Below are 24,342 nucleotides of genomic sequence, written 5' to 3'. Positions count from 1 at the left end.
TCTGTGGTATTGGGAAGTCATACGAACTGAGAACACTGCCACCCATCAGCAACACCTTGTCCTCAAGTGCGCAGAGTGCCAGGTTGTAAACCTCATCATTGTAGCAAGCCGCAACATTACCAATATGGCGACGGTGCTGGAATAGGTAGTCTTCGGATAGCAGGTTACGAAAGTCCTCCCAGAGTGCACGTGGATTGCTGGGGAAGCAGCTGGTGAGAATGATGGCCAATAGGCTCCTGAGGTTTGATGCTGACTGGCTGATTCCTGCTTCCTCCATAGCAAGGTGAAGATGCTGGTCATTTTCCAAGAGTCCTCTTGCCAGGCATGCTTCACGGAAGGACAATTCTTGACCATCTACACTTCTCAGGGCATTGAAGGAAGTGGGACCACATATGTCAGTCAGAAGGAGGCGAACGTAGTAGCAGTCGCCTTGCCGTGGACTGATGCTGTACATGCGGCCAATAGCTGAAACTTCGTGGACAGTAAAATCTCCTCTAACAACCACGCCTCCTTGCTTGCGCCTGGTCCACTTCTTGCTTGACTTATCCCAGGTGTAGTACTGTGGCACCTCATGGTACTTGAGTGTCTTGGCGAAATCATCATGGCTGCAGAGATCAAACACTGGTGTTGTAGTGGGGTTGGGTGGTATAATTGACAATGTAAAATTGCGGCTTGTTAAATGATGCAAATTTACAAAAACTTGAACACTTAACATATTTTGTAAGTTAATATTGTTAACTCACCTGTTACCGGTGTTGTAGGTGGCCTGGTAGACGGTAGTGGGGTTGCCGGCGGGCTGGTTAATGGAAGTGGGGTTGCAGGCGGTCCGGTAGACGGTAGTGGTGTTGTAGACGGTAGACGTTAGTCTGTGGTTAACGTTCCGAAATACGCTAATTACGCTAACAGAAGCGCTGGAGGGAGCACTGCGCTCCCTCCCTTAGATTCCCTCCCTCTTCTGCTAGCGCTAATTACGCGTAACACACTAATTTTAAAACCCGAAGTTTTTTTAATTTTAAGGTGTGCTGTAGTCAGAAGCGCTAGAAGCGCTGCGCTCCCTCCCTTCGAATCCCTCTCTCTTCTGCCGCTTCTGCGCCGGCAATGCTTCTGCTACGCTAATTTTAAAACCCGAAATTTTTAAAATGTTTATGTCTCCGTGACATTCCTGGGACCATCCCGAGTCGAACAGTACTTTCCGCTCGCAAATCCGTCCACGGGTTCTCGAGATCTTAGAGATTGTAGACCCGAAGTTTTTTTAATTTTAAGGTGTGCTGTAGTCAGAAGCGCTAGAAGCGCTGCGCTCCCTCCCTTCGAATCCCTCTCTCTTCTGCTAGTGCTAATAATACGCTAATTTTAAAACCCGAAATTTTTTAAATGTTTATGTCTCCGTGACATTCCTGGGACCATCCCGAGTCGAACAGTACTTTCCGCTCGCAAATCCGTCCACGGGTTCTCGAGATCTTAGAGATTGTAGACCCGAAGTTTTTTAAATTTTAAGGTGTGCTGTAGTCAGAAGCGCTAGAAGCGCTGCGCTCCCTCCCTTCGAATCCCTCTCTCTTCTGCTAGTGCTAATAATACGCTAATTTTAAAACCCGAAATTTTTTAAATGTTTATGTCTCCGTGACATTCCTGGGACCATCCCGAGTCGAACAGTACTTTCCGCTCGCAAATCCGTCCACGGGTTCTCGAGATCTTAGAGATCATAGATAGAGGCCAACTCTACTTTATATATATAGATGATGAAGAATCCCTTTAAAAACTCTACTAGATGGATCCGGATCCGGATCTTCATCAAAATTGAATCGATTCTTCTTTGTCACACACACGACATGACCAACAAGTTTCGTCCAAATCCATCCATAAGTTTTTGAGATATCCTGCTATATGTTGGTTTTAGCCCGATCACTCAATGGTGAAGAATCACTTAAAAATTAAATAATTCTCATATCCGAATCAATATTCAGATCTTCACCAAAATTGAATCGATTCTTCCTTGTCCCACATACAACCTGTCCAACAAGTTTCGTCCAAATACATCCATATCTTTTTGAGATATCCTGCTATGTATCGTTTTTGGCCCGATCTCCCAATGGTGAAGAATCACTTTAAAAAATAAATAATTCTCATATCAGAATCCATATTCAGATCTTCACCAAAATCGAATCGAATCGTACTTATCAGACACCCAACCTGTCCACCAAGTTTCGACCGAATCCGTCCATAACATTTTGAAATATCAGGAGATTATATCGTTTTTATCCATGTCTCTCAATGGTTATCAAAGAATCACTTTTAATAAAAATTGAAAGTTTCTCGTATCCGGATCTGTATTCGGATCTTCACCAAAATCGAATCAATTCGACCTTCTCACACACCCAACGTGTCCGCCAAGTTTCGTAGGAATCCGTCGACAACTTTTTAAGATATCCTGCTCACAGACAGACAAACAAACACACAGATAAACAGGGGTGAAAACATAACCTCCGACCACCTTTGTTGGCGGAGGTAAAGTTAACGAAAAAAATGACAGACAAAAGGAGAAAGAACGACGTCATAATTGAACGTTATCCCATTGGAATCTCCATTCCCTTGACATATCTTAGTGTAAGGTGACTTATCTTTATCAGCAATATTGAACTCGATCATTTTCAGCAGTGATCATAAAAAAACTCGATCAATACCTCTGTCAGGCTGAACCGTCTACTTTTTGTATCCCACTGATAGGCTGGATCTGAACCAAATCAAATTGGCTTGTTCTTGTCACCTAACCAAATCAAATCCACCTACAGTCACGTGAAAAAGTAAGTACACCCCATGTAAAGTTTTGACTTTTTCAACATATTTCAACATACAGCTATTTGATCTGCATTTCAACAATATTGATAGATAAAGGTGATATAATATAATAAATATCATGAAACATTTACATTTTGTAGTCCATTGTATAATTTAAATAAACATAAATGCAAATTTCGCATGTGGAAAAAGTAAGTACACCCTTACATTTATCACCACTTCAAATACCTAAAATTAGAATCAGGTGCACCAGCTCAGGTGCAAATGATTAGAACATCGTCAGAGAGGATCTTGGAGTAACCTGTCTTATTTAAACCTCAGACATTTAGTTTGGTTTGCTCTTTGTTGTTGAAGTGTGCGGCGTCACCATGCCTAGATCAAAAGAGCTCTCTGAGGCCTTCAGGAAGAAGGTTATATATGCCTACGAGTTTAGGAAGGGATTTAAAAAGATCTCCAAACAATTTGAAATAAATCATTCGACTGTCCGGAAGATCATCTACAAGTGGAGAAGATTACAAACAACTGCCAACTTGTTCAGGCCAGGCCGCCCCAGCAAGTTCAGCCCGAGAGCAGACCACAAGATGCTGAAAGAAGTCTCTAAGAACCCCAGAATGTCATCACGGGACCTACAGGTAGCTCTTGCCACTGTTGATGTCAAAGTGCACGAGTCTACCATTAGAAAGAGGCTGCACAAATTTGATCTACATGGGAGGTGTGCCAGGAGGAAACCTTTGCTGTCCAGAAAGAACATCAGGGCAAGAATAAAGTTTGCCAATGAACACCTAGGCAAAGACCAGCACTTCTTGAACAATGTGCTCTGGACAGATGAGTCAAAGGTAGAGCTATTTGGCCACAGTACCAGAAGACATGTTTGGCGAAAACCAAAGACAGCATTTGACCACAAGAACCTGATACTAACTGTAAAGCATGGTGGTGGAAATATTATGGTTTGGGGCAGCTTTGCTGCATCAGGGCCTGGGCAGCTCACCATCATAGAATCCATGATGAATTCTTCATTGTAACAGAGGGTGCTTGAGGATAATGTGAGGCCATCTGTTGGAAAGTTGAAGCTCAACCGCTGGTGGACCTTGCAACATGACAATGACCTTAAACATACCAGTAAATCCACTAAGGAATGTCTGAAAAGAAAGAAATGGAGGGTTCTGGAATGGCCAAGTCAAAGCCCGGATCTAAATCCCATCGAGATGTTGTGGGGGGATTTGAAATGAGCTGTGCATGCAAGAAACCCCTCAAACATCGCACAGCTGAAAGAATTCTGCATGGAGGAGTGGGCAAAAATTTCTCCCAGTCGATGTCAGAGACTACAACACACAACAACAACAAGCATTTTAAGGCCATTTTCCCTGCTAGAGTGGGGGTTAGCCTTGCGGTCCCCATGACAATCTTCTCCATTTTGCCCTATTTTCTGCATCTCTCCTTGTTAACCACCTTGCCCACATTTCTTCTTCCACCATCTTTAGCCAAGTCTTTCTTGGTCTTCCCCAACCTCTACTTCCTTCTGCATTCATTTCCATCACTCTTCTCAACCAGTCACTTTCATCCTTCCTCAACACATGACCAAACCAGCTCAACCTGTTCCTCTTCACAGCATCAATCACAGGCTCTATTCCCATCATCTTTCGCAATTCATCATTTGTCTTCCTCACTCTCTCAACGATACTCCGCACATCCACTGAACCATTCGCATTTCCACCCTTTCCAGCCTTCGTTGCTGCTCTGCGTTCATTACTCACGTCTCGCTCCCATAAATCATAACACTTCTCACACATGCAGCATACACATTTCTCTTCAGCTTCAACGACACTCCCCTCCTCATCAGCATGCCACTCAGTTCCCGAAACTTCTTCTATGCACATCTCACTCGAGCAACCTTTGCGAGTCTGATCCACCTTCTCCATTCAGCATGTCTCCGAGGTAGCAAAATGTTTTCACACCTTCCGGCTTCACACCGTCTCCAAGATCCAACTCAACATTTCCTCCATGTGCAGCTCCCTCTGTGCACACCTTACATTTGAATGTAGCTGCCACACTGGTTAATGACCTTCTCAGACCACTACATTTTTTAGGAATCCACTCAGCGCACATTGTACATTGAATGGAGTTCACTCCGACACCCTTCCTGCTCACAGCATATGGCCACTTCCCAGTTCTTTCCACCTCACCACATGCTTTACCACTTGCCATCACCTTCGTCCCTCCGACATTCACCCCCAGACCTTCTGTCTCCATACATTCCTTCCACTTGTTCATCCTTTCCTTCAGTCCATCCATACTTTCCGCAATCAACACCAGACCATCTGCACACAACAACTCCCATGTTAAACCCCCCTTTACGTTCTGAGCCAGCACCACCATCACAGCCACAAATAGTAGTAGACTTAGTACCGACCCCCGATGCACTCCCACCCCCACCCCAAACCCACCACTGTTCCCATCCCTCATCCCCACAGCTGTGCGTGCTCTCCTGCACACCGCCATCACCACTCCGAACAACCATTCCTCCACTCCCAACTTCCTGAATGCCCATGTCAATACTTCGCGTGGAACCCTATCGAATGCTTTCTCCAGATCAACAAACCCAAGAAACAACTTCTTCCTCTTCTCCATGTACTTCTCCTGCAACAAAATTACAATAAAATCACAAACGCGTCTGTCGTTCCTCTTCCTGGCATAAATCCAAACTGCATTTCGTCGATCTTCACTTTCTTCCTTATCCTCCTCTCCAACACCCTTTCCAATACCTTCATTCCATGCTCCAATACATTTATTGCTCGGTACGAGCCACACTCCAGAGGGTCACCTTTCCCCTTGTATAGAGGGACGAGGGTACTCAGTTCCCAATCCACTGGAATGCGGCCTTCTTTCACCACCAGATTACAGATCTCTGTCATTCTCTTCACACCCCAACTTCCTGCTGCCTTCAACATATCTCCCACAACTCCCGTCGGCCCTCCCGCTTTTTCTACTCTTCATTGCTTTTATCGCTTCCTCAATTTCCTTCTCAGTTATCTTCTCTGCCGGTCCTAAAACTGGGTTACTCTCTATGTTGCCATCCCATTCATTCTCTGCATTCAACAGCATTTCCATATATCTTTTCCATCTTCCTTTAATTCCATCTGGGTCCACAATGATTTGTCCCACTTCATCCTCAAGCAACTCACCCCCATCACATCACACCTCTCTTTCGCTATCTGCTTTGCAATCCTGAATACCGCTCTCTGACGCTCTTCCGAATCCAAGCGCTCTCCGAACATTTTCCTACATGCCTCCTGCGCCTTTGCTGCCTCTTTCTTTGCAGCCTTCTTGGCTGACTTATAACTTTCATGCTCTGCTTTTTCTGCTCCCGTGCCCTTCGCCTTCTGCCACTCCTTGAACTTCTTCCTCTTCTCGTCAAGCCTCTTTCCAACTTCATCATCCCACCACCATGTTTCCAAGTGCCTTTGTCCTTTTGTCAATCCACATACCTCACCAACGGCTCCCAACAGACTATCTTTCATTGACATCCAACCACTTTCAAGCTCAACCACATTATCCTCTACCCTTCTCAGCCTCTCTTTTAATGCCTCCCTTACTGTCACCGCTTTCAACCTCCACACCTTCATTCTCGGTTGGTACTTCACCCGCCGAGCTCTCCTCGCACCTTTCACCCTTATGTCGCAGACAACCAAGTGGTGCTGTGAAACAGCCTCCTCCTTTGGATCACCTTTGTGTCACGGAGGTGCCCCCTATCTCGCCTATGCACCAGCAGGTAGTCAACGGTTGTCGTCGACCCACCTGACGTGTACGTAACAAGCTTATTATCCTCTTTCTGGAACTGAGTATTATAAATCAACAAATCAGCTCCATCAGCAAACTCCAAAATCCTTTCACCTTCTCCATTTCTCACACCATATCCGTAACCCCCATGAACTCCCTCAAAACCGTCCATACTCCTTCCCACATGTCCATTTAGGTCTCCTCCTACCACAACAACTTCCTCATCTTTCACGTTTTCCATCAGCTTCTCTATCGCACACCAGAACTTGTCCTTCTCTTCATCGCTCCGACCAACCTGCGGAGCATATCCCGAGATGACGTTCACCAAGAGCTTTCCAATCATCATTTTCGCCATCATCAACCTATCACTCACTCTAGCCACACTCACTACACTGTCTACAAACTCCTCAGAAAACAGGACACCAACACCATTCACGCCCTCCGGGCACCGTTGCCACACAAACTTGTATTTCTGTCCCTGCCTACACCTCACCATTCTCACACCACTTCCCTTTCATCTCGTCTCTTGCACACAACATATGTCCACTCTTCTTCTGATCAATACTTCCACCACTTCTCCTGATCTCCCTGTCATTGTCCCTACATTCCATGTCCCAAACCTCAAAAACCGATCTCCACTTCGGGCTGTACCCTGCCCATATGTAGTTGTAATTGTCATGGTTCTCTTTTTGAGGCAATGTTTTTATGGCCGGATGCCATTCCTGACACCAACCCTCTTAGTCGCCTCCTACGACACGCAGGGATACGGTGTACCTATTCTAAACCGGGGTACACACCGGGATCCTTTTCTTCATCGCTTCAAGAAAATGAAAACTCTTTTACCGAACACAATGTTATTCTGTCTTCTACCTGTACTGTATGTACTCAATGTCAGATGACAGAGACTGGTAGACAGTTATAAGAAACGCCTCCTTGTGGTTGTTTCTGCCAAAGGGGGCAATACCACCTATTAGAGCCAAGGGTGTACTTACTTTTTCCACATGCGAAATTTGCATTTATGTTTATTTAAATTATACAATGGACTACAAAATGTAAATGTTTCATGATATTTGTTGTATTATATCACCTTTATCTATCAATATTGTTGAAATGAAGATCAAATAGCTGTATGCTGAAATATGTTGAAAAAGTCAAAACTTTACATGGGGTGTACTTACTTTTTCACGTGACTGTAGTTTATATATTTATTTTGTATACAAGATCGAGGCTCGTGTAAGAGCTAACATTAATCACAAAAAAACAAACGGACACATGAAACATATAATAAAGGGAGCGGGAGACAAGATGGGGAGAGAGGGAAGCACACAAGTACAACAGTGGAGAACAGGGACATCGGGAGATCTGTGGGAGGGAGAGGGCTTGGGGGGGAGGAGGCATGGGAAGGGGGGTGGGGGGCGGGAGTTGGGAAAGGTTAAAAAAAACACATGGACACTGCTAGAACTTCCAGAAAAGAAGCCGGGATTTCAAAAAAAAAAAGTGGATCTGGGGTGAATTAACGGGTGTAGAAAAGATCAAGGTTTTGGATGGGGGAAGATAAGAGATGGTGGTGAACAGCTGTTTTAAAGACCTGGAGGGAGGAGTGCGATTGAAGAGAGTGAGGGAGTTTGTTCCAGAGGTGGGAGAAAAGAGGAATGAAAGAGTGGAGGTGAATAGAGAGTCTTGATTTTGGCAGTTTCACCAGAAGAGGGTTGCTGGCAGATCTTGTGCAACCTTTAGGAATATTTGGGGGACAGAGCCCATAGAGAGCTGGGGGAGCAAGGCCGGAGAGGAGTCGGTAGCAGACAGAATAGCGGGGGAGGAATATGTCGGAATCGTGCACTTTGTGACACCTTTTTGAAATTTGGCACGATGTTTGGGCCGGGCACGGTATTTTTTAAAACCACTGGCAACAAGTTGGCGCACCCCCCTGGTGGCCGGCACTCCAAAATTCAAAATGGCCGCCAATAGGTACGAAACGGACAATATCTCAGCTTCTACTGATCGTATATCTAAGTGTAATACCACTTTTTCCATGTTTTCGAGTACAGATAATCCATTTTTTAAAGAGTATTTTAGGATTTGAGGTCAATTAAAAGGTCACTGAGGTCAAGCAGCAAACGAAGAAACATATTAAATGGAACACAAAACATCAATGGAACTGTCATCCTGAATCACATCAACATGATAATTGTTTTCCTGCTCGATCACCTCACTCAATATTGTTGCAGCAACCACCTTGACATTTGCACAATGGTGTGCACCTATTTGCAGCTTTAAAACACTTGCAGTTTCATTTGCAAGCTCTAACACATGTGCAGTGCAGCATAAGTGCACAGGCAGCACTTATATCGCCCAAATCCCATGGATCGATGGACCCTTTTTGAAATTTGGCATGATGATAGGGCAGGTCATGAGATTTTCAAAAACCACTGGCTGCAACTTGGAACACCCCCTCCTGGAGGTGAGAGGCAGTTTAGTTTATTATTGATATTTCCTCTGTAACCTTGAAATTGATCTCAAATCCTAAACTTCTCTTTAAAAATAGATTATCTGTACTCGAAAACATGGAAAAAGTGGTATTACACTTAGATATATGATCAGTAGAAGCTGAGATATTGTCCGTTTCGTACCTATTGGCGGCCATTTTCAATTTTGCAGTTACCGGCCATTAGAGGGGTGTGCCAACTTGCAGCCAGTGGTTTTTGAAAATTTCATGACCTGCCCTATCATCATGCCAAATTTCAAAAAGGTGTCACAAAGTGCACGATTCTTGTGTTTTATGACATGTTCCTCCCCCGTTAGAAAGACCACTAACCTGCCTGCGGTGAGTGAGTGAAAGGCCCTCAGAATCAGCTTCATCGCGGGAGATTCCAATGATTCTGAAAGCTTTGGTTTCAACAGTGTGAAGCCGAGCGAGGTGTGAGGCAGGAGCACCAGCCCAGAGGGGAGAACAGTATTCCATTGAGCTGCGAATGAAAGCCTTGTATGTGGTGAGGAGCTCAGGTGTGCCAAGGAAGGACTTCGCACGATGGAGGATGCCCAGTCGTCGACTGGCTTTGGAGGCCAGCTTGGAGATGTGGTTTTCCCAGGAAAGATCATGGCAGATTGTGAGACCCAAGCGCTTGAGCGACAGAACTTCTTGGGGAGGATTGTTGAGAAAGTAGATGGGAGGGTTGTCCAGATGGTCTTTTCAGAGAGACATATTGAGAGTGTGAGATTTGTCAGAATCGAAAGACATGTTCCACTTGTTTGACCAGTCTATGATTTTGTCCAGGTCTGCAGAGAGTGAGGAGGCTGCAGACTGCCGATCTGAGGGATGACATATGGAGCGGCAGAGAGTGGAGTCATCAGCAAAGAGATAGAGAGGATTTTCCAGAAAGTCGGAGAGATCATTGATGAAGACCAGAAAAAGCACAGGGCCCAGAACACTGCCTTGGGAAACTCCACCCTGAGCAGGAAGGGGAGATGGGAGAAATCCATAAGACGTTTTTGAGAAATTTTGTCAGAACTCGTCCAAATTTTTTGAGATATCATGATATTTGTAGTTTTTGGCGCTATCTTTGTTTTAGAAACTAGGCCAATGTTGACATTTTAACCTCAAAAATAATTGGTGGTTGAATTCAGTGACCTGATATGCAAATCCTCTTCAAACTTCAAGTTAATCGGATGAAAATTGAGGCTTTTAGAAATTTGAAAAGGTTGTTGACCTTTGTCCATGTTGAACTTTTGGCCGACGATGACCTCAAAAATAGTTGGTGGTTGAATTCAGTTAGCTGATATGAAAATCGTATTCAAATTTCAAATCAATCAGATAAAAATTGAGGATTTTAGAAATTTGAAAAGGTTGTTGACCTTTTGGCCTATGTTCACCTTTGGCCGATATTGACCGTTTGGTCTCAAAAATAAATAGGATTCTGTCGGACCATCAACGCTACCATTTGGTGACGTTTCGTGAAGATCAGTTTAAAATTGTGACCTGCAGGCAAGTTTAAGTGAGCAGACACACAAACACGCAAACACACAAACATGCAAAGACACAAACACACAGACACACAAACATGCAAAGACACAAACACGAAAACATGCAAAGACGCATACACACAAACACACAAACACACAGACAAACACACAAACACACAAACATGCAGACACACAAACATGCAACCACGCAAACACACAGACAAACACACAAACATGCAAACACACAAACAGACACACAAACACACAAACACGCAGACACACAAACACGCAAACACACAAAGGCACAGACACACAAACACACACACAAACACACAAACACGCAAACACACAAACAGACAAACAGACAAACACACAGACACACAGACACACAAACACATAAACACGCAAAGACGCAAACACACAAACACGCAGACACACAAACACGCAAACATGCAAACACACAAACACACATACATGCAGACACACAAACACACAAACATGCAGACAGGCAAACACACAAACACGCAAAGACACAGACACACAACACACAAATACACAAACACGTAAACCCACAAAGACGCAGACATGCAAACACAGAAACATGCAGACACACAAACATGCAAACACACAAACACACAGACATGCAACCACACAAACACACAAACACACAGACATGCAACCACACAAACATTCAACCACACAGACACACAGACAAACACACAAACATGCAAACACACAAACACACAGACAAACACACAAACATGCAGACACACAAACATGCAACCACACAAACACACAGACAACACACAAACACACAGACAAACACACAAACACACAAACACGCAAACACACAAAGATGCAGACACACAAACACGCAAACACACAAACACACAGACAACCGCACAACCACACAGACATGCAACCACACAAACATGCAACCACACAAACACACAGACAAACACATAAACATGCAAACACACAAACGCACAAACACACAGATAAACACACAAACACACAAACACGCAAACACACAAACACACAAACACACAGACATGCAACCACACAAACATGCAACCACACAAACACACAGACAAACACACAAACACACAAACACACAAGTCAGAGTAATCAACATACTTGGTAGATCACGTACCGCTGCCTGGCTGATCAGTTTACATTTTTACATCCCACTGGAATCTGGATCCGGATCTTCACCCAAGTCGAATCATTTAATCTGTGTCGCACTCCCCACCTATCCACCAAGTTTCGGTTGAATCCGTCCACAACTTTTTGAGATATTCTGTTCACAAACAGACAGACAGATAAACAGGGTTGAACACATAACCTCGTCCACCAGGTGGCAGAGCTGCGGAGGTAATTATTGAGTTACAGTGGATGGAGATGAGTGAGGGCATTGAGGTGACATATAATATGCAGGTTGAACCTGTTCACATATATTGGGATTTACGGTAAAGATCAAAGCAATCAAATGGGTGCGGTACTTGAATGTGATGTACGTGGTAATCGAATGGGCCAGCTGGAGCAGGTAAGGGAGTGGTTTGGATGAGGCTTTGCCCTGAGGCCGACACACACCCACTCGAACACAGAATCCATTCCTTAATACTGTGAATACTCAGACAGACAGCACCGACCTGGACCGACACAAAACAGCCAGGAGAGAAGAGCTGTCTATCTACAGGGAGATCAGATCAGGTGCGCACCATGCCGAAGTACAAAGTTAATAAAGTTCCATTTCCCGTGGAGATGAGAGCGTTCACCATGAGGCCAAAGAAGCCGACTTACGAAGAGCTCAAACAGGAGTGTTTGAAGAAGAAAAAACTCTTCGAGGACAAGGACTTTCCGCCAGTAACTGCGTCACTCTTCACTGGCAATAAACCCAACGTGAAGTTTAAGTGGAAACGCCCAAAGGTGAGCACATTTATACCTGATCAGAATCGAATGTTTCGTGCAGATGGAGATGCAATCATGAAAACAACTTTGGTTATAAAGACATAAACAGTCTTTCCTTATTTGAATATATCCTCACCAGGTTAAATTGGAAAAACCTAACAAGCGGGAATCAGAAACCCTGTCGATCATATTTACGCAAAATGTCGATCCATCCAAGCATTTCAAGAGGTCGTGAGTCTGGAGCTTGACAGAAAGGCCAATGACTGACGTGGATGAAATTTTTGTTGTTGCTGACCTCATCCTGAGTGGTAGGATAGCTTAGAAACATCCTGAGTGGTAGGATAGCTTAGAGGCATCCTGAGTGGTAAGATAGTTTGGAGGCATCCTGAGTGGTAGGATAGCTCAGAGGCATCATGAGTGGTAGGATAGCTCAGAGGCATCATGAGTGGTCGGATAGCTTGGAGGCATCCTCAGTGGTAGGATAGCTTGGAGGCATCCTGAGTGGTCGGATAGCTTAGAGGCATCCTGAGTGGTAGGATAGCTTGGAGGCATCCTGAGTGGTAGGATAGCTCAGAGGCATCCTGAGTGGTAGGATAGCTTGGAGGCATCCTGAGTGGTCGGATAGCTTGGAGGCATCCTGAGTGGTAGGATAGCTTGGAGGCATCCTGAGTGGTCGGATAGCTTGGAGGCATCCTGAGTGGTCGGATAGCTTGGAGGCATCCTGAGTGGTCGGATAGCTTGGAGGCATCCTGAGTGGTCGGATAGCTTGGAGGCATCCTGAGTGGTCGGATAGCTTGGAGGCATCCTGAGTGGTCGGATAGCTTGGAGGCATCCTGAGTGGTAGGATAGCTCAGAGGCATCCTGAGTGGTGAAATTCATTTGATTCTCATTGCGCATTTCGTTGTAAATATGTAATATGTACAGTAAATGTTTGGAAACTCTCCAAGAGTGGTGACAGTGTGAAATTAGACTGCTCAGACTCAGAACGTGTTCCGCAATGGCAATTAAATTATCCAAGTTTTTTTTTTATACAAGATCGATGCTCGTGTAAGAGCTAACATTGATCACAAAAAGACCAACTGACACAGAAAACATAAGATAAAGGGAGCGGGAGACAAGATGGAGACCAGAGACATTGGGAGATCTGTGGGAGGTAGAGGGCTTGGGGGTGGAGGCATGGGAAGGGTTGAGCTAAAAAAAAAACACATGGACACTGCTCGGACTTCCAGGAAAGAAGTTGGTATTTCAGAAAAGTGGATCTGGGATGAATTAGCGGGGATAGAAAAGATCAAGGTTTTGGATGGGGGAAGATAAGAGATGGTGGTGAACAGCTGTTTTAAAGACCTGGAGGTAGGAGTGGGATTGAAGGGAGTGGGGGAGTTTGTTCCAGAGGTGGGAGAAAAGAGGAATGAAGGAGTGGAGGTGAGTAGAGAGTCTTGATTTTGGCAGTTTAACCATCAGAGGGTTGCTGGCAGATCTTGTGCGACCTGTAGGAATATTTGGGGGACAGAGCACAGAGAGAGCTGGGGTAGCAAGGCCGGAGAGGAGTCGGTAGAAAACAGAAGCCCGGATTAAGAAGTCGGTAGAGGATTGTTGAAGTAATGGTCCGGTTGCATAACACATCCTGAAGGAAAGATTTGAGGATTTACTTAAGTATATTTCCTTAACTTGTCCCTTCAGGACATCCATAATTCGAGGATGGCTGCCTATACGAATATTCCTTAAGTTTTTCCTTGAATCCTTCCTTAAGTTCATGACTCATTATTGACATTTTAACATTTTTCACCATAACTGAACTAAGGTTTGTCCAATCGGAACGAAATTGCCCTCTCTAGATAGCCCAGAGTCCAGAGCAAAGCACGTTACACTTGATTTACACTAAGCCAGGGAAGGCCTACCCTTGGTGATCGCAGAAATGTCGTTACTATTGTTATTATATTGCACCATATTTTGTGACGTCGATGTCGGGTTGTTGGAAACAGTGACGACAAACCTAAAACTTCACAGGATTGTTACAAGTCAGGAGATCCAGGGTATCTACACCTCTGCCACTGAAGGTGAACGGAGGTTATGTTTTCATGCACCTGTGTTTGTTTGTTTATGAACAGGATATCTCAAATATTTGTGGAGGGATTCGGACGAAATTTGGTGGGGAGGTTGGGTCCAAAATAATAAATATCCTACCTCCAAAATAAGGAAGAATTGATTCGATTTTGGTGAAAATCTGAATCCGACACGAGATTTGTAAAAAATATTTTAAGTGATTCTTAACCATTGAGTGATGGAGCTAAAAACGATATGCAGCACGATAGGCCCATTTCAAAAAGTTGTGGACCAATTATGATGACAAAACTAGGTGGATGAGTTAGTTAGGCGGTAAAAACAAGCCGATTCGATTTTGGGTCACGTCCAGATCGAGATCCAGATCCGTGGGATACAAAACATAAACTGTTCAGCCTGGTGGGGAATGCGCTCTACCGAGTCCTGTTCTAGTTTCCAATGAAACTGCTCTGCTTAAAAGGCTGTTGGTAATGTTGGTAATGTTGGTAATGTTGGTAATGTTGGTAATGTTGTTGATGTTGGTGATGTTGATGATGTTGGTAATGTTGGTGATGTTGGTAATGTTGGTAATGTTGGTAATGTTGGTAATGTTGGTAATGTTGGTAATGTTGGTGATGTTGGTGATGTTGGTGATGTTGGTGATGTTGGTGATGTTGGTGATGTTGGTAATGTTGGTAATGTTGGTAATGTTGGTAATGTTGGTAATGTTGGTGATGTTGGTGATGTTGGTAATGTTGGTAATGTTGGTAATGTTGGTAATGTTGGTAATGTTGGTAATGTTGGTAATGTTGGTAATCTATCTATAATTCCAGTAATCTCTGTGTGTCTGTGTGTCTGTGTGTGTGTCTGTGTGTTTGTCTGTGACCACTGTTTCGCGACAACTACCGGTCCGATATACTTGCAACTTGCCAGGTATATTGCTGGGGACCCGAGGATGTGCCTTTTCAAGGTTTCATATTAATCGGACAAGTAGTTACCGAGCTATGGCGATTTCTTTACCAAACTCCGCAAGCCGTTCGCTTTGGACCAAACCATTGCATGTAAATAGAGGGGGGGGATTGTCACCGTACTCGCAAGCTGTTCGCTTTGGACCAAACCATTTCATGTAAATAGAGGGGGGGATTGTCACCGGACTCGCAAGCCGTTCGCTTTGGACCAAACCATTTCATGTAAATAGAGGGGGGGGGATTGTCACCGTACTCGCAAGCCGTTCGCTTTGGACCAAACCATTTCATGTAAATAGAGGGGGGGGGATATAATTTTATATATATATATAGTACGGGCATGCCCTAGTGTTGGTAATGTTGGTAATGTTGGTAATGTTGGTGATGTTGGTGATGTTGGTAATGTTGGTGATGTTGGTGATGTTGGTAATGTTGGTGATGTTGTTGATGGTGATGTTGGTGATGTTGGTGATGTTGGTGATGTTGGTGATGTTGGTGATGTTGGTGATGTTGGTGATGTTGGTAATGTTGGTAATGTTGGTGATGTTGGTGATGTTGGTGATGTTGGTAATGTTGGTGATGTTGGTAATGTTGGTGATGTTGTTGATGTTGGTGATGTTGGTGATGTTGGTGATGTTGGTAATGTTGGTGATGTTGGTGATGTTGGTAATGTTGGTAATGTTGGTAATGTTGGTGATGTTGATGATGTTGGTAATGTTGGTAATGTTCGTAATGTTGGTAATGTTGGTGATGTTGGTGATGTTGGTGATGTTGGTGATGTTGGTGATGTTGGTGATGTTGGTAATGTTGGTAATGTTGGTAATGTTGGTGATGTTGGTGATGTTGGTAATGTTGGTAATGTTGGTAATGTTGGTGATGTTGGTGATGTTGGTAATGTTGGTAATGTTGGTGATGTTGGTGATGTTGGTAATGTTGGTAATGTTGGTAATGTTGGTAATGTTGGTAATGTTGGTGATGTTGGTGATGTTGGTGATGTTGGTGATGTTGGTGATGTTGGTAATGTTGGTAATGTTGGTAATGTTGGTAATGTTGGTAATGTTGGTAATGTTGGTAATGTTGGTGATGTTGGTAATGTTGGTAATGTTGGTAATGTTGGTGATGTTGGTGATGTTGGTAATGTTGGTAATGTTGGTAATGTTGGTGATGTTGGTAATGTTGGTAATGTTGGTAATGTTGGTAATGTTGGTAATGTTGGTAATGTTGGTAATGTTGGTGATGTTGGTGATGTTGGTAATGTTGGTGATGTTGGTGATGTTGGTAATGTTGGTGATGTTGTTGATGTTGGTGATGTTGGTGATGTTGGTGATGTTGGTGATGTTGGTAATGTTGGTGATGTTGGTGATGTTGGTGATGTTGGTGATGTTGGTGATGTTGGTGATGTTGGTGATGTTGGTGATGTTGGTGATGTTGTTGATGTTGGTGATGTTGGTGATGTTGGTGATGTTGGTGATGTTGGTGATGTTGGTGATGTTGGTGATGTTGGTAATGTTGGTGATGTTGGTGATGTTGATGATGTTGGTAATGTTGGTAATGTTGGTAATGTTGGTGATGTTGGTGATGTTGGTGATGTTGGTGATGTTGGTGATGTTGGTGATGTTGGTAATGTTGGTAATGTTGGTAATGTTGGTGATGTTGGTGATGTTGGTAATGTTGGTAATGTTGGTGATGTTGGTGATGTTGGTAATGTTGGTAATGTTGGTGATGTTGGTAATGTTGGTAATGTTGGTAATGTTGGTAATGTTGGTAATGTTGGTAATGTTGGTGATGTTGGTGATGTTGGTGATGTTGGTGATGTTGGTGATGTTGGTAATGTTGGTAATGTTGGTAATGTTTGTGATGTTGGTGATGTTGGTGATGTTGGTAATGTTGGTGATGTTGGTGATGTTGGTAATGTTGGTGATGTTGGTGATGTTGGTAATGTTGGTAATGTTGGTAATGTTGGTGATGTTGGTGATGTTGGTGATGTTGGTGATGTTGGTGATGTTGGTGATGTTGGTGATGTTGGTAATGTTGGTAATGTTGGTGATGTTGGTGATGTTGGTGATGTTGGTGATGTTGGTAATGTTGGTAATGTTGCTAATGTTGCTAATGTTGGATTTCCGATTTCATTGCAAAAAATATTTCAAAGGTATTCTTCGAAACCATTGCATCGACCAATGAATCCTTCATCAAAATAAAGACCAGTTACTGCATTGTAGTTACAAGAAGGAAGCCGGACGTTAACAATACATACATACATACACATGCATGCACACACACACACACACACACACACACACACACACACACACACACACACACACACACACAGACACACACACACACATATATATACACACACACACACACACACACACGTATACACACACACACACACACACACACACACATACACACACACACACACACACATACACACACACACACACACACATATATACACACACACACACACACAGACACACACACATACACACACACACACACACACACACACACACACACACACACATATATATATATATATATATATATATATATATATATATGTGTGTGTCATGATGCATGGCGATGACGTCATGTTGTCCACTCATTAGGTTGGAGAACCAGATTACAGATACCATTATTAGTAACTCCCAACCGCAACCAGGTCGACTCCATATGATGAGTGGATACCAGAGATAACGTTACCGCGTGGCAGGCGGTGCTTATCGCTCCCAGCAAGGTGCAGCAGCTGTATGGGACACCTTGCTGGCGGTTCTCCAGTGATGATATGAAGGTCGCATAGTGACTGATATATATATATATATATATGTTGGATTGAGACTTAGAACTTGGGACTCAGAAGACTCAGAGAAAAGGAGCAACGGATATATTTATTAGAACTCGATTACACAAGCTTGCGGGAGCAGGTGTTGCTGGAAGGTTCACATGGAATGACCAACAGTACAACAAGATGCTCTGAAATAATTCAATTAAACCTCACTTTATATAAGAAAGATCAGGGGTGGGGTTAGCTCACAAGACACAGAGACAGAATGGGCTCATTGGTCCTCCCACCATAGTCCCATCCTGTTGTTCAGTTAATTAAAGGAAGTTCATCCAAGGCCAGTCATGGGTTAGCTCAGATAAGGAGATGGTCAGCAATATGTGGCAACATGTTTACAACTTTCTGTATGGAAAGCTCACTTGGGAAAGTACAAAGGGAGTGGACACTCATGAAACTGTCAACTTGCAGGATATTGGTAAAGTCTTAGAGGGAGGCAAAGAGATAACAGTAGCCTCCAAGGCCAGGGAAGGGGAACTAGAGATTGTGCCCACACAAACCAGAGCTCAAAGGAAAAGAACTCCTTATTAGGATATTACACATCCTCAATGCACAAGAAAGGATTTAAAGTATTATAAAGAGTCCAGCAATAAGGCAAAACAGGACATATAATTGGTTATACTTGATAATTGGTAAAGCAGCATAATAACAAAGGGGGAGGGGCATAATAGCTCCCTACATACCGCCCTTTTGGATCTAAGATACAAAGTTATCTACGAGCCAATCAAAGGCCTTTATTTCAAAAAGCAGAAACAAAGTAATCAAGAATCATTCAACATATCACGCGAAGGCAGCCCCGTAAGAATGTCCCGTACCAAAGCACCACACAAACTCAGTAGGATGATTCGCGTCTGTATGTGAGTATGCAATGTAAGTCCATAAAGCAGAGTGATCAAATGGCACACAAAATCCACCAAGAGAGGTGAGAGGGACAGAGTAGAGGGTGTACTAAACGTAACGTACCACGCGAATGCATCCCAGTGAGCATGTCCCGTACCCAGTACCGCACATCGCACTCAGCAGGATGATCCGCGGGGGTGTAGGTGCAAGTGGATGCAAGTGGATGTATGATGTAAGTCAGGTGTAAATGGGTGTATGAGGTGAGACCGTAGAGGCATGAAGATCGAATAGCGCGCCAAATCCACAACGAAGACCTCTGGTTCCACCGGGGTCCACACCCAGGGAGATCTCCGACCCACCCTTTGACCACAGAGGTGCAGCCGGACTCCCCCCTAACTGGAGCTCGCCCAGGCTTCCCCAAGTGAAATCCTTGTAGATCTTCGGCGCTCAATCGATATTCATGTTCATGAGGTCTCTTACGTGCTGGTGATCTGGGGAAGACACAACATCGTCAGTATCAGGTGGCTCAAACCTATGGCCATGAAATAAAGCATAACGGTCCAAAGGTGGGAGAGAAACTTCCTTTGGGTCAAAGTCGAGATCGTCCGAGGCGATGCTGCTTGCTTCGCTGTTATCCACGGACGAATCTCCAAAACAATCAGACTCGGAACTCAAGAGTATTTTCACGATCGAGTTCCTCTCCATCCGGGCTTGGGTTCACAGCTGGGTCCAAATCCCGGACTGGGTCAGTGGCGTTTGACTCACTGTGGGCTTGTGAGACATAAAGGTGAGCTCGTGAAACATGGAGAGGCAAAGCCTGCATTGAAATATAAACATCAGTCGGGGACCCGTGCAAGTGGCCCACATCATCATTGGTAACATCATCAGTAACATTATTCTTAGGTGGCGTAGGCCTGCGGCGTGGACGGCCACCAATATTCACGGCCTGGCACATCGAGAAGAAAAGAGAGGAGTCCTTCAGGAACTCGTCGATTTCTTCATGCGACGTGTTGGGGCCCAGTTTAAACGGCCTCCTGGCAGCCTGAAATGCTTCGAGGTCCGCATAAGTGTACTCGACATCGTTATCGGTAATATCAACAATGGAAGAACAATCTTCGGAAGCGGAGATCTCATTGTCGCGGCCCAGTGTCTCGTTCGGGTCGTCGTTCCAGGATCCGCGGTCTGCAATTACGTCGACGGCCCGTGTGTCATCTGGACCCGCGGTCAGTTTTTCGAGCATCACCATGGCCTTTTCTGTTGTCGTCTTCAATGTCCATCCTGTGGAAAACTTTCTCACACACGCAAGGACTAAAGCCTTGACTATTACACAACTGACCACGATTCCAAGGACTATTGCCAAGGCGGTCAGTACCCACTTTACAATAGTGCCTGTCCACCCTTTGAACCAGTCGGTAAGCCACTGGTGGGAGGCTTCCCGATCCATTCGATCCCTTGTCAATGTATGAGCGCTTTCCCTTAACCTTATAATAGCAGCACTGACGCCCTGTGAGGGGTCAGGAATAAAAGTGCAACATCTACCCTCAATTATCCCACATACCCCTCCTCGTTCTGCCAATAGCATATCTAAAGCAACCCTATTTTGCATAACCATTGTACGCAGGTGGACGACTGTGTCCAACATTTCGTCGTGTGCTGTAGCGGTGGCGTTGGCCACAGTTTCTAAGATTAACGCAATTTTGTCAATGCGGTAACTGCTCATGACCGTCCCAGCCCATGGGAAAAAGAAACTAACGGCCTTTTCCCAACCAGCGCCATGTAAGGTGGTGGTGCCGTCATTGTTCCAATAGGTGCTTCGCGGTGTCCTTATGAGTGCAGGGGTATTATACAAATGTGGTCGCATTTCCATTTCTGGGAAAACTGATCCTAAATAGCAACTTCCTCCCCAATTATCAGGTAAATACGGGTAAGCTTTGTTCCCGCATACAAACATGGTTCCATGTGGAGCCACTAAATGAGTGGTCATGCAAGTGCGAAGGTCTGCGATAGTGTTCGTTCCGTTTACCCCTTCCCATGCCAACTGGAGGTGTGTGAGATTATGTAAGGGCGAACTTGTAACATTAACTAACAGCATGTGTTTCCCTTCCCTAGGGTCCGCGAGGAGGGTATCTCTACACACAGATTTGCCTACCGTTATTTGGCCCTTTCCTTCTAAGCAGAGGGCCCCCATAGCCGGCTTAACCCAAACCGGCGCCGGACGTTCCTCAAAATGTCGGGACTGGATGGGGGGCGAGTACTGGAAAACTCGTTTACACGCGGTTCCGTCAGAACCTTGGCTTGTCAGGGTTGTACTAAGGCATTTGGTGTCTAGTGGCTTTGAGCACAAATCATTGAGTGATAGGGGTAACGCTACCATTGGTATTCCTGCTGTGCTGGTGCGGGGAAGGTGCATGCACATCCAACACCGTGTCCTATTCTGTAATGTGGCCATATGCCGTGCGACCTTCCAGTATGTGTTCTCCTCTGGTTTCCTTCTTACTTCCTGGGCAGGCGGGGTTTTAATGACGTAAGCGGCGCAACTAGGTCGTAAGTAGGGTGCAGTTCCATTTGGGATTGTCGTGCGAGAGGGCCATATTCCACATTCAAGTATCATTGTTGTATCCGGACCAATGGGGGTATAATGCAACATGAGGGTAGTATTCTCAATGCCCTTGCCCCATCCATATCCTGGGGCATATCGGCTGCTTATGTTCCCATATGTTCCATTTTCCACTTTCCTAACCTTAGTCAGGACTAGGCGTGTACTTGTCATGCGTGCCTGTGGTGTGTTATTGTGTACCACTATAGCTTCCACCCATCTTACAGATAACCACTTAAAGCTTGTTTCCAGGTTACAGCAATTCACCGCTATTTTGTCTCCCCAGCGAGCCGTTATATACTTGACGGGGTAGAGGGGAAATGCTGAATAGTTGTCGGGTCCTGGGTACTTGGGGAGGTCCTTTCTCGATAGTTCGAAGTTCAAGAGCCTATCTCCGGCAGGGGGTTTGAGGCAGCTACCCAGAATTCCCATCATCATGACCGTCATCGCCGCCCTTAGGAGACTGTGGTGCCCTAGGCGATGCATTGTCTTCGGCAGTGTGAGGTGCGGTGTCTTGTGTGACTTGTGGTGCGGGAATGGACAACTTACAATGGGTGGCGTGGATCCACGAAGGTTTACCCTCGCAGAAGACTGCCGTCGGTGTGACCAGTAGCACCTGGAATGGTCCCTTCCACCGTGGCTCCAAAGCAGCCTTGCGGGTGAAGTGCTTTACGAGCACCCAGTCGCCGGCCTGGAAGTCATGGATGGCGTGGCCTATTGGTTCAGGCAGCGCCTCTCGTACTCGAGCATGAATGCTGCGTGCCACATTGGACAAGCCTATGCAAAAATCTCAAAAGCATGTCATCCATTACTGGCAAAGCAAGGGTGGACATGTCTGTTGGTGCTGAAACGGGCAAGCTCATAGGTCGTCCCATTAATATTTCGTGGGGGGAAAGGCCCGTAGTGCGACCCGGGGTGGAACGAATGCTCATCAATGCAAGCGGAAGAGCCTCTGGCCACCTCAAGCCCGTGTCTGCGCAAAGTTTCGCTAGTTTATTCTTTAGAGTCTTGTTCGTTCGTTCCACAAGTCCCGATGACTGTGGGTGGTAAACGCAATGGAAGGATTGTTTAACGCCCAACGCCTTCAGGATGCCCTTAACCACCTGCGCCGTGAAATGGCCCCCTTGATCTGACGAAATTATCTGGGGAATGCCAAATCTGCACATAAAATCCCGCACGAGGCGCTTCACTACTGTCGGAGCATCGGACTTGACGCATGGGTATGCTTCGACCCATTTGGTGAACGTATCTATGATCACCAACACATAACGAAACGACATACTTGGTTCCAATTCTGTAAAATCGAACTCGATAGTTGCGAACGGCCCACTAGGCGGGGGCCGTCCCCCATCATGTGCATGTCTCGGTGGCGCCCCTCTATTGTGTTGCTGGCAGACCACACACGATCGGCACACTTCGGATACAATCCGTGACAGCCCTGGCGCTGCCCAAGTGTAGTCTATCTGTCCCATCACCCCCCTCTGGCACACATGACCATTCTGATGAGCCATGCGTGCCAGCCAAGGCAGTAAAGCCTGGGGTGCTATAGGTTTTTCATCAAGGGTCCACATTTCCCCTGGCCCAGGGCGTATCGCTCCTCGTTTGAGCCAGACCTCGTGTTCGGCCGTCGGTGCAGCATTTTGCAAATTTATGATATCGTCCTTAGTTGGTGTGGCGGGTGGTCCCGCAGTCGGTATGTCAGCAATCTGTGCGGCTGTCTTCTGTGCTCGTGTCACCATCGGCATGTTGCGTTCTATCTGTTGGTTGGCGGCCTTTCCTGCCGCCTCGTCCGCCCTTGCATTGCCCCGGGCAACGTCGGTGTCCGCCCTTTGGTGGCCACGACACTTAATTACCGCGATAGCGCGGGGAAGTAAAATGCTTCGGAGGAGCTCTTCTACCAACGCGCCATTCTTTATCACTGAACCGGCAGATGTGAGAAAACCTCTCATCTTCCAGATGGCTCCTTTATCGTGGACTACGCCGTGAGCGTAGGCCGAATCTGTGTAAATGTTGGCGGCAAGGCCTTCCGCCAAGCTGCACGCTCGGGTCAAGGCGCACAGCTCCGCCTGCTGTGCGGAAAATGTAGGCGGAAGACGCCCGCTTTCTACCGTTTCGCTATCCGAGCACACGGCGTACCCGGACAACAGGGACCCGTCCCATGCGCGCCTAGCTGATCCATCGACATAATATGTACAGTCGGGATATTCTAAGGGATTGTCCTTTAAATCCGATCGCACCGTGGAGACTAGCTGCACAACGTCGGCGCACACATGGGGTTCACCCTCCTCAGGAGTGGGCATCAGTGAGGCTGGGTTGAGTGTCGTGCAACGTTCGATCGTGATGTTGGCTGCGGTGATCAGTGCGGATTCGTATTGCATTAATCTAGTGTTAGACAAATGCTGTGTGCTTCGCTGTAACAACAGTGAAGTGACGCAATGCGGTACCCGTAGCTTTACTGGGTGTCCCATAACGATGTCCGCTGTCCTTTCTACTGCGTACCTGGCCGCTGCCACGGCTTGCAGGCACACCGGAAACCCACGTTCGACCGGGTCTAACCTTTTACTGAAGTAGGCCACCGGCCGCTCCTTATCCCCGTGAGTCTGTGTCAAAAC

At 45.6% G+C, this 24,342-nt stretch overlaps 1 protein-coding gene across 2 annotated transcripts in view; it reads left to right on the top strand.

The window, feature by feature from the left end:
* LOC137426742 (calpain-9-like) overlaps window positions 1–24,342 on the top strand; it is a 147,029-nt gene that overhangs the window by 7,721 nt on the left and 114,966 nt on the right. Inside the window, exon 1 of one of the 2 annotated variants that reach the window (XM_068115569.2) lies at window positions 12,131–12,459. The exons of the other annotated variant lie outside the window; for it this stretch is intronic. Within the exon in view, the coding sequence (XP_067971670.2) occupies window positions 12,253–12,459 (207 nt within the window). The 5' untranslated portion in view covers window positions 12,131–12,252. Of the gene's footprint in view, window positions 1–12,130; window positions 12,460–24,342 lie in introns of those variants that run through there. 2 annotated transcript variants of the gene reach the window in all.

The sequence above is a fragment of the Myxine glutinosa genome, chromosome 5 (genome assembly GCF_964187855.1).
Source record: "Myxine glutinosa chromosome 5, kmMyxGlut1.1, whole genome shotgun sequence".
NCBI classification, from domain to species: Eukaryota; Metazoa; Chordata; class Myxini; order Myxiniformes; family Myxinidae; genus Myxine; species Myxine glutinosa.
Note: the sequence above shows the minus strand (reverse complement) of the source record. Positions and strands in the feature narration are given on the sequence as shown.